The 12,075-nt window shown below is 40.1% G+C and overlaps 1 protein-coding gene across 5 annotated transcripts in view; it reads right to left on the bottom strand.

The window, feature by feature from the left end:
• Nucleotides 1-12,075, bottom strand: part of DENND1A (DENN domain containing 1A) — a 1,341,914-nt gene that overhangs the window by 131,392 nt on the left and 1,198,447 nt on the right. For 2 of the 5 annotated variants that reach the window (XM_078641836.1, XM_078641838.1), the window contains exon 20: nucleotides 2,641-2,700. The exons of 2 other annotated variants lie outside the window; for them this stretch is intronic. In XM_078641836.1, the coding sequence (XP_078497962.1) occupies nucleotides 2,641-2,700 (60 nt within the window). Of the gene's footprint in view, nucleotides 1-2,428; nucleotides 2,474-2,640; nucleotides 2,701-12,075 lie in introns of all 5 variants that reach the window. One more of the 5 variants, XM_078641835.1, reaches the window with a different exon arrangement.

Genomic DNA, 12,075 nt, shown 5'->3' with positions numbered 1-12,075 from the left:
GCACTACAAATTACATTAGTGGACAAAGATTGTAAATAATTAAAACCTTCTTGATAGGAACGGGGCAAATTTCCTTTAAAAGAGGCTTAAGAAAGCGTGCCCTAGTATCTTTATAAAGTGCGCAAAACAGCATAAAGTGCATAGTACTTTGTTGGGCCAGGTTATTACAAGGACAGGGAGTCAGTCTCTCGCCTGTTTAGGGAAAGCCACAAGAGAGGGCAAGGTGCAGAGACAAAACCTAGTCAAGAGGAAAGAAACTTGTGTTTGCATAGTGAAAGACAAATAAAATTGCTGATGGAATAATGATCTATCGATAAAAACAACATTTACCCAGTCTGAGGGGCTTATTTCTTTATAGTATGCGTTTTTTTAGGATTGATTTCATATTAGGTTGAATACCATCAGGATTATCGTAGTAGTGACCCAAGCAAATCCTGTGAAAAGTATTTTTTACATAACAAAGCCAGGGGATGGACAGGGCCTTTTCCAAGTTCATACAGTCTCTGATGATCGCTCTTGAAAATAGTAGATCATCCGAGATCCATACCTTTCCCCATAAGATCAATGGGGCAATGTTTATTCTATCTCTGACATAGTCTAGTCCCACTTCAGAGTGACAACATTTTGTAGGAGAACTAGTTGGGATCATCAGCAATCTTTTCAAGAATTTATTTTCTAAAATCTGTATCTGGACGCTTTTTTGGTGACCCCATACGCCTGCTCCATATGTTTCAACCGAGAGGCATTTTAATTTATATAAGGTCAACATTTCTGCCACTGGCTTATGACCCAATTTGGATGAAAACCGGAAAAGCCCCTCTATAATTCTACTAGTGTGTTGTGCCCTGGCTACAACCAGATGGTCCCAGTTAAATTTATTAAAAACATTACCCAGGTATGTAAAACTGGGTACCTTGTCAATAGTCTTTTTGTTTACCACAAATGTTCGCGATTTAGTCTGCTTTGATCCACATACCATGACAAACAATTTACTAAAATTTACTTTCAGGTCCAAACACGTCATAAAATCAGTGAAACCAATCAACACTTTTTGAAGGCTATTGGCCGTCAAGGCCATCAAGACCGTGTCATCGGCATATGACAATAAGGGGACCAGCTGCCCTCCAATATTCGGGTAATCTAGGTGCTGGTCTAGTAAAAATGTCTCCACCCCATTTGTCTATAAAAGAAATAAAAAAGGAGGCAGGATACAGCCCTGTCGAACGCCCTCTGTTGAGGCAATGGGCCTTGTCTTCTCTCTTCCTGGACCGTAACGGGTTGAGACAGTAGTTGACGTTTGCAGCCTGTGTAACAAGGTAATAAGAGCTTCCTCAAAACCCATTTTCTCCATAAGTGTCCACAACTTGTCCTGACTCGCTGTGTCAAATGCGCTGGATAAGTCCATGAAGGCCAGGTGGATCGAACCTCCCCTGGCCTTTGTGTACTTACCCATAACTAGGGAGAGGTTAAGACACTGTTCACTTGTCCCCCTTCCCTTCCTAAAACCGTATTGGGTAGGGGACATTAGGCCAGTATCATCAGCCCACGGTTACTGATAAAAAAAGAAGTCACCGGAAGTTCTAAAAGGTCGAAGACGGTGGCACCGATGACATCAAAGGTTAACCTGATTTCATTTAGGGAAGCAAAACGCACCACTGCAGTGCCATGGGCATCACAAAAATGATTAGGCTGCATCCAGAGTTTCTCCTCCCCTCAGAGAATGGATTTTCTGCAGCCAAGTCACGCTACTTACACTACTTATCGTGACTTAAGTTCATGTGGCTTTCGGTGGGGTCCTGGACAGTTTCAGCCCAATAGGAAAGCATCCTTTGCATCAATTTTCAGCAGAGTGGTACTACACAATGTCCAGTCATTTAGTCTTGTACTCGTGTCAATGTTTGGTGTAAAAACTATTAGCACTCATGTAATCAGCACTACCCTTTGCACCAAACGAGCACCCACAGCAAACCTGACTTAGTATGTTTTTGTGCAATATTAACCCTCCAGCCCACCTGGTAGTATGTGTTGGGGGCCGGAAGGGATGGTCAGGCAAAATGAAGGCTCTACAAAAAACAAAGATAAGTTAAATAAATAAGGACCTAGGAGCAAATGATCTTGGTGTCCTGAGGCCTGTTGAACATGTACTTTAGCTGAAAAGCAACACTCAATCAAGAATTATGTTGTTCTGAAGACCACTATAAGTTGTACGAAGACGAAAACATCTGAATACTTTTGCAACAAAAAAAATGTTGCAGTGAAGTAAGGCTGCTATCACATGCTGAACATTGAATATTCATTGCAAACCCCCACTGCATAGTCAAATATTAGTGGTACAAGCAGGACTTGAAGCACAAACTGTCCTTGCAATCTACAGTTGTGTTAAGAATCAGAAGACAGAAGGCCACACGACAGCGTTGCATGCCAGTACCTTGAGAATAACCGAATGGAAGAAAACAGGAAAACTATCAAAGTTCTAGGGCAAGAACCAAATAGAGATAAAGGGAAAATTTAGAAGCGTGATTTTGAGGTTTCGCATTCATAAGATTGGACAGTTCCAAACTGCAGTGTCAGGTTTTAGTAGCACTAAGGCAACAACTCAGGCAGTGTTAGGTTGGCAGCACTGTCAACCGCCATACTCACGGGCGTGGCCGAGCGCTGGAGCTTTGGAGCAGGCGGTCGCGCCGGAGGCACTTTTTCTTGCTGCATTGAAGTGGAAACTTAGACATCAGTACAAACCAACGTGGGTGTAAAATCTACTATTGAGGCTAATTTGTCACTCAGATGTCACAATTAGACAGTCATATAAATATTAATAACACCTCCAGTAGGTACAAAGTTTGCCATTTTTAAAAAAAGAGTTGGAATAGTTTTCCCATTCATTATCAGGATGGTGAAAGAGCACGCCGTGTCCACGCTCACTCATTCACTCATTCATGAGATATGATTATTGAAAATGAACAGACGAATGTCCACACAGCATCAGAGCACAAAGAAAATTAGATTAGATTAAGTAGTTCAACATGGATCCAGTAAGGCTGGATTCATACGTTTTTTTAAGGATATCCACTTCAAATAAATTTACAATCAATAAAATTTCAATAGAACTAAATTATATTGTAGGTGATTTTAGCCTATCTTGCAAAGAACCACCTTCTTGGACCCTCAATGAAAACTCCGGATTAAACACTGGATTATTAAACATTGATCACACAGAAGAACAGATTGAAACCGAACGTAATTGAAATGCACCAGGAATCTGAAGTACTATACCAGTGATATTTATCCTGACCACTATTATTGGCTTGAGAAAAAGTTAAACGAGGGATAATTGCTCTTGTTGAATTTATTTGAAAATAGGAAGTATTATATACATTGTTTTGTATTCAGTATATTTAATGTGGAACTTTATCAAATCTTTTTCAGTGGGCGGATTCTGGACTGTAACAAAAGTAAATGAATAACTTGCAATTCTCAACTTTTTATTTTCCAAGAATTGCCTGTTACTGCAAAAACGTGTATCCATTAAGGTGTCATGGAAGATAAAACAGATAAAGTGCTTTTGCACTACGAAATGTGAATTGGTGAAATAGGGCCAGAGAAGAGATCTATAAAACCACATTTATTCTATCAAGGCAACTGCGTTGGAATCCACACTACATCTGCGACAAAGTGCATCTGTGCTTTTCAACCGTTGCAGGCTGCAGCCTTCATAAGTCATTTTTCTATTTTTACACTATTTCTGCGACCTAATGTTAACAAACAGCTTTGTTTCCATGAGCATTCAGCTGTCCTCTTTGGAGTTCAATGAATAAACCAATATAAAAATGAAAAGTGAAGAAAATTGGAAGGCTTGATTAGAACTCTCACATTTAGTTGGAAATACCTGCCTGAGCCACAATTTTCGTTTCTATTAAGTGTGGAAATCCGGGCGTAAATGAACTTACATTGGGCATTATTCAAATTTTGGGGAATCAGACACACCCACAGATTTGAGGTCCAATTAAACGAGAACACAAAACGGAAACAGTGGCTTTGTTCGTGGTCCTGATGTGAGAATTTTTTTCCAGTGTACTTTCATCTCCCAAGTCCCTCATTTCCTTACCTTGTATCATTCATGTACTCACACCTTTTCACATTGGTTAGTGAGTGGTCCTACCGTTGATGTCGATGCACAAAAATGTCATCGCTCAAACACACATACTTTGACCTCAATGACATTACAGGGCGTTGACTGCTATGACTCAACTCGACACAACCAGACTTAATTCTGGTGCTCTATGGTTGCTTGTCTTTTGATTGGATTGGATTTCTTTGCTAAGCCTCCAAAGGAGGATAAATGGTGTCCTCCTTGGAAAATAACTTTTTCTTCATCTGGATGAATAAATAAAGGTGGTGGTTCCAGGTGATCCAGGAGAATTACTTCTTGACAAACTAAGCATCAGAATTAAATCCGGGTATCTCTGAGTTGAGTAATAGCAACCAATGGCCAACTGAGGGATCTTTTCTCATAGCGCACATTACACTGGCCCACCTTCAGCCTGCCTTATAGAACCAACCTATTACCTTTTCAATTACAGAACGTGGCATCATATGACCTATACCCAAGAATTATAGCAGAAAATAAAGTATTAAAACCTTAAGCCAGATCACGTCACAATATGTGGCTCTGCTGAAGCTAAGAACCCCATAATAAGTATACAATTAATATATAATACAACAATTACTAACACGGATAACAGTTTATTTTAGAAATCCCCAATATTTTAAGGAGGGTACTGTCTTAATATAGCAGAGGATTAGTATTTATTTCTCTTTATGTTGTGAGAAAACATATGTACCCATTCAAAGGGGAGGATACAGTGCCACAAAAACACACAGCATTGTAAAGTGAATAAAATTATACCATAAACTGCGAAGATTTTATGGTTCCCCTAGTGTAACCCTCAAAGATAAAATGTATTGTTAAATCACAGAGAGATGCACAAAAAGAGATTTAAAATAGTGATTATAGGCAGCTGTATTAATTTATAAACAGCACAATTTATCAAATATGAACTTTGCTACTGGTTTAAAATATGCTGTATCATTGTTAATACGTTTTGATTTATGATCACGTGTAATGGACTACCACTTGTGCGCAACCTAGAGGAAAGGTTTTGTTCAAATACATAATTTTCATGTATTCACAATATTAAACAAGCCTTGGCAAAGATAAGAACCTTTGGGCTTTGTCAATGCTTGTTTCATTTCGTCATGGCTTTTGCAAAATGTTATTGCTGGGGGATGCAGCTGGGCTATATAGTCAATGTAAAAAAAAACATTGGCCAAATGCAAAAATATTATTTAGTCTCAAAGCACGCATTGCTATAGCGTCCATGTCCATGGCACTTAAGGGAACTATTTTGTGTGGCTTTGCTCCTTGTGAAAGTGCAGACTACTATCACTTGCAACAAAGTCAGCCAATGAATGAATCAGGTTGACCCATTGCCCCACGTTGCATTTTGTTGTGAGCGGAGAAAAAATGTGAATGATATACTAATGAATGAAGAGAGCAGGCTCAAAGTATGCGTGTTATACATATAATTTTAGGAAAATCTAAAGGTCTTGTCTCACTAGGTAACAATAAAAACACGCTGTTTAAAAATGTTTATGCTTTTCAAACTAAAACAGTATTATCTGAACAAAAACACATTATAAAAGACAAGTCTGTAATGATACATGGGTAAAAGCCAGCGTAGAAGCCTAAATTAATATATGAGCCTTCTACCTAAATATTTAAAAAAAAACAGGATGTATAGCTTGTATTTCAAATCAAGGTGTTACCTTTTATTGAGAAACTTGTATACATTTCATCAGAGTAACTTTTTTATTTATTCAGAAAAATTTGCATTGCGCATCCGAACTGATTTATTATACGGACTATAATGCTTCGTGTCCCATGTCTCAGTGGGAGCTACAGAAAGTGGGCAGTGCTCATTCGGACCCTGTTTACCATTTACTAGGGGTCCCATGGACAGTGCCAAAGATAGAGGTAGAAGCTGCTATCTCTGGCAATCCCTAAAAGACGTCCATATGTTCCAGTGGAGATTGCAACATTAAAGAAAGCCCCAATGGAACAAGACAAGGATTAGAACAAGAGAAGAGACTGCATTTAGCAAAGATCTGCAGCTCTTCACAGACCCCCAGGTTAAAACACGTCCTGGTCCAAAGAACGGTTTGTGGATGAGCTCTAAAAAACATCTGGGTGTGTTTTTCATCTTCTGTCCTTACTCGCTTTGTATTGTCTCTCATTGCATTGTGGCTCTTGTAGTTACACATTTTCCCTTTATCTGAATATCACAAGTGCCCTCTCCTCTACCCTCTATTATCCTCACTGTTTTCTGTAATGTGGGTAGACAATGTATGCACACAGTGTGGATGGATACATTCTTCGGAAATGAAATGAAAAAAGCTTACATTATTACATTGAAAGACTATCCTTGCCAGCACAAAACTCTATCCTTTGACGAAGTTAACACTTTTCCACTTTGTGTGTGTTCAGTGCAGCCCACCTGCAGAGGCAGAAAGGTTTGGAGAAAATACATATTTTCTCTAACTTCCCACCTTCTTTGTTAATGCCAATCCCTTTCTACCAAGGTTTTTAGATAGGCATTGAAGTCAAATCCATATTTGAGTGCATGTCAACATCTCTTGAGCTTTATTTATCATTGTTTTATTGGCAGTAGGTTTGTGAAAGGTGTGATGAACTCTCTAAATGCAATTAGGGCCCAATGCTAGCTCTGCTTTGTGAGCAGTAACTTCACTAATAATTGACTTTTTATAGCCTGAATGTGTGTTTAAGAAAGAAAAGCATCTTATTTGAAATTATCTAACCTTAACGATATAGTCAAATATATTCTCTTCATTTTACAATGCTTAAACAACATAGCTTAGTATTTCACATGCTGTTTTCAATAAACCTCTACCTGTTTGAAAAAAGTATTTGTCATGCTAAATGGACCAACATAGTTAAGTAATTAACTGCATTTAGACAGTTCATCTTTTTCTAATCTTTTACAAAATTTCTGCCAATAATAAATTACAAAGCTCAGAGATGTTTGAAGCTTATTCTACAGTGTTCAGTGAACTGTGGTGCCCTTAGAGGGAACACACAAAAACCCCATGTTTGGGCAAGGAAAGAAAAACCCCAATTCCACTGTGTCAGGCAAGGGAGAAAAATGTATACTTCTACTTTATCTCATTTTTTTATGTTTACAGATGTTGCGGGCATTGCAAAATATTAATAACATTAAAATAGTGTTGCAGAAAATTGACTTTTTTTCAAAAAGTATGTCAACTCACATTGTAATTTTATTGCTCTCCCGTGTTTGCCACTTCTGGAAGAGACTCTCGCTAACACGAAAACCCACACACATAATTAAAGAATCATGCACATGGTCACACATGCACACGTACAAATAGACACCAATGCACACAAACAAAAACATTATACACCATCAGACACACACACTATCAGATGCTCAAAAACCCAACATTAGATGCTGAAGCACCCATCAGATTATCACACACCCTCCCTCAAGTCCAGGCAACTATTATCAGAGTGGCACCCACCCACCCTACAACTCAGATGTCCAAACATCCACCATCAGACCAGTGGGGGCAGCCTGGTCTTTCCCCACGCTCTTACCTGCCGGCAACAATCGCCAGCACCCCCACCAACAGCACCCCCACCAACGCAGGGACGGTCACGGGCAGCCAAAGGGCTAATTCCACCTTTGCATGAGACACACCCACCACCCAAACTACCACTAAAGGACTGCCAAACATTCACTAGAACAACACACATGTGCACCGTCACACACATCCATCATGATCAGCATATGCCCACACACCCGCAATAAAGAAACACAGGCCCACCATCAGGAACCCACACACACCATTAGAGCATCCCGTGAAGCACCCCCAAACACACCAAACATCCACACACCCACTCTCACAATTACCCACTGCCTGAGACGCACGGATGCGCAGGCATGCACACGCACGCACACACACACCTCCACATACAGACTAAAAGTTGTTTTAGGCCAAACCGACTAAACCTTACAAAAAGTCGTCCATATGTTGTTGTGCTGTGTCAGGCACCCTTCTGTTCTGAAATGGTCACGTTTCAGTTTCTGAAAGCTGGGTTCAGAAGCTGAAATAGTAATAATCAGACGAAAACGTTGCTCTAATACTGTGTTAAAATGTCAAAAGAACTAATACTGCTACAGAACGTGCCAAATTATACCCCAAAAATGTATTCATTCAATCCTGCTGCATAATCTGGCGGTCGCTTGCCACCCGGCCATTTTTATACCGGCATGACCAAATCTTATATATCTCAGCGGGTACAGAAATTAGAAAAATCACCTGAGCTGGTATTTTCCCCCCTTGCCAGTGCATACGTTAAACAGCAAATATAAGAACAAAGCACTTTAAAATGTGTTCTAGAGCTGCCTTAATTTATCTTGGGCAGATAATTAAAGAAATACAGAAAGGTCTAGTTGAAAATAAATACAGACGGTTTATATATAACGTTGTGACTCAGCTTCATTTCCGGTCTTTTAAAGACTCTTAAAAAGTGAACAACTGGCCTATAGTTTTCTCTGGGAAAGGTGGCAACCTTGCTTGCCACATATTTCCGTTGGTCCTGGTCGAGAGTGACAAGATGGCTCCATGTCACTGGGAGGGACAACATGTTTCATCAGTGCATGCGGACCTATTGTGTCTTAGTTCCTCTCAGCGGCGTAACAAAACTTGAGGGGACCCCCTGCAAGGTACATGGAGGGACCCCCCCCACTCCTGATTTAATCCCGAGCTGTCAGGCCAGAGTACTGTGCTGATGGGGCCCCCTGCAGCTCGGTGGCCCCCCCACACCGCGGGGGTTGCGGGGCCTGTGTTACGCCACTGGTTCGTCTAAACTGAAACAGTTGTTCCAACACACTTGAAAAAGTAATCTGCGTGAGAACAGTTCAGGATTGGAAAGGGTGTGAACCAGTGCTGGAGTCATGCGATAACCACAATTGGTCAATGTCTCAAAGAGTGGTAGGCCGCTCATCCAATCAAAACGAACAAAACTTCAACGGGTGGGCGGTCCACATTGAGCGACATATTAAATGTGGGAAGCAAACTCAATGCGACACGGGACGAATAAACTGCGTAGCCAGATGACCACCGTGGCAATGATCTGCTTCCTGCGTCAATGCTCTATATACAAGGTGTACAAGTCACTTCCGGCAAACATCCTAGGGTCTGGGTCCGGCAGAGCGGCTTCTCACCTGCCACCGACCAGAGCATCGTGCGTACAAAATCTATGTGTGCATCTGAGGATGTCCTTCCGTGATTAAATTCAGAGAACAGGGCTGCAGGGAGCCGACTGTGCAGAATGCAGATGAGTAACAGATACAATATTCATCAGAAATCCCCGGCTCTCCAAAGAAAACACCGCACTCGCTATGGTAATAACATCAAAAGCTATGATACCCAAGCTGCAACACAAATAACATCTGCGGTGTTATTTGTAGATTTGCACTGCAGCACCTGCAGGCTTTGCTGAGATGCATAAATTAAGATGGGTTTCAAGCGGGACGGAGTCAGACAGTCGGGCTCCGTCATCAGCACTTCCGGCGTCTTGGGAGAAAGGCGTTCAGGTTCCTCGTCCAACGGGGTTTGAGACTCACCAAGGAATGTTTGTTTATTTGTTCCAGTAAACATGCATGAGCCATCTCATACAACAAACCACACCAGCTGAAAAACAAATACAATTCTCTAAAAAGCTACAAATGAAATTCCTCCAGAATAAATTCGAGCTAGGTGCCTTTGAAAAGCATATTTCCACCAAGGGTTCTGGAGTTCTTGTTGACCGGAGTCAATTTCGTCTGTGGTCTTTGTGTTTTGTTGTGTTTAGCTGCACTTTACATTGGATGGTGGACACCTTTAGTAGTCCACTTATGTAGTTTACTAATTTGTCATATAATGGAATCAGCCTGGGAAGTAAGGGATGGAATAGTGTTTTGTTCAGTATTTGTTCATGTTGGACAGTACTGCCTAGATTCTGTAATGAATGTTCACAGAAAAAAACAAAGGTTAAAGTGATGTTATAGGAATTGTAATAGCTTACTTTACATAAAAAAGCCTTAGAAATTCACTGAAAAAAACAAAGGTTAAAGGGACGTTAGGTGATGCTATCTTTTCAGATAATCTAAAGAATATATAAGGAAATGTGCCAGTTAATAGATTACGATTGTCAATAAATAGAATAGCATTATCCGTTAAATAAGCCTTCCTGAAACAAGATATAAATTGGAAACCATGATGGGTTATACATCATACAGAATGCATAAATGTGATTAATCAGTCATGAATGTAATAATCTCATATACAAGGAATTAGCAGAAAGTTCAGTCAAATGCAGCAACAGGTCTGAGGTATGGTCTTGTCTCAAGAAAAAGGTTACAATTATTCTAAGTCCTAAGCACAAGAAATGTAGAATGGGTCTGTTCTCCAAGTAACAGGAAACACAAGACATGACTCAACTCCAACATGAGCCTTTTTTTATAACAAAATACACAGCAAGAATTGTACAGTCGGCATTAGTTGACTAAAAAGATAGATAAGCTCATCAAATCAAAATACATATTAAAATGCAAAAATACCCATATCCACCCACTAAATGAACAAACAATAGCTCCCCTTCTGCCCTAATGTCATGGTATGTGACAGTACAAATCTTGTTACACCTAAAACAATGACAGGCTGATAAAACTGTTAGGTGCCTGAGCATCAAGCAGGAAGAACATGAAGAGACTTTAGAAGCAACAATTGAGAGGCAAGCTTCCTCTAGAGCTTACAAAGAGCATCTTATTATGAGAGGAAATTATGAAATTACAATGCATATTGCATTCATTAATATTTCTGTGCCCATTTTGCTGCATGCGGATACACTAGGAATGGAAACATGGGGCCACATTATAAAATCCAAAATTAAGTTTGACCCTATTCTGGCCAACTTAAGGAAACATGGTTCTGTTGAGCGCAGCAAATGCATTCCAAATGCAAATCATTCATGCCACGAAATAGTCATAATGTATTCATTAGTAATTTGCTCTGACGCAATCAATGTACTGCCACATCAATACTTCCTCCTTTCCTAAATGCAACAATACATCAGAGTGAGCTCTACTGGTGGTTCCTCATCAGCAAATGATATATATATATATATATACCCGCTAGATCTTCCACCCAGGCGCAAAGTTGATGGGCAAGGAGTAGCACTCATACGTAAACAGCTAAGTGTGCTTGGCCAGTTCAGTCATTGAGTCATAGGCAACAAACGCAAGCACGGTCAATTCTAGGTAGGGTTAAGACTGGTCCTGCACAATTTAAGGTGAGATGTCATTTACGTTCAACACTTCCAAAATCAACTTAAAAGTTTTTCTTTTTCGGACACACATTCTTAATGAATACCTTTTATTTCTTTATAGCTTTGATGATAGAATCCAATATTCCTTTCACTACTTCAAGATTTATGGTATACTTGCTGCTAAAAGCTCTCTTTGTCCTTCATTGCTCCAACGTTCCTAGTAATTTTTGTTAAGCGCTCTGAAACCTCTATGTGATTGTATGCACTATATAAAACTGCAAAAAAATAAATCAATCAATTTAAAGCAGCAGAATAATTTATATGCAACATCGGTTCAGAATCAGCGGACTCTGTATATGGATTAGGCGGCGGCGGGCTCCTTTTCCACCTGAAAGCACTATTGAATATTTAGGCGGCGCAGGGGCATCTTTCAGATAAGTTAATGTGCTACAGACACAGCTATTCGAGGTGTCCCCAGAGGCTCTGAAATATAAAACAATCCTTCAGCACCACAAACAGATAGGCATTTTTTATCCCAAGCTCAGTTTCAGAGAGAAATCCTCTGCCTGCCTCTGAATAATGTATGCAACTACTTACAGGCATCAAGAGATTTACATGAACCCAAGCATGGCTTCCACAAAAAGAGATGCTGCTTTCGGTGCTCGAGATAA

Source organism: Lissotriton helveticus, chromosome 5_1, assembly GCF_964261635.1.
Source record: "Lissotriton helveticus chromosome 5_1, aLisHel1.1, whole genome shotgun sequence".
Classification (NCBI taxonomy): Eukaryota; Metazoa; Chordata; class Amphibia; order Caudata; family Salamandridae; genus Lissotriton; species Lissotriton helveticus.
Note: the sequence above shows the minus strand (reverse complement) of the source record. Positions and strands in the feature narration are given on the sequence as shown.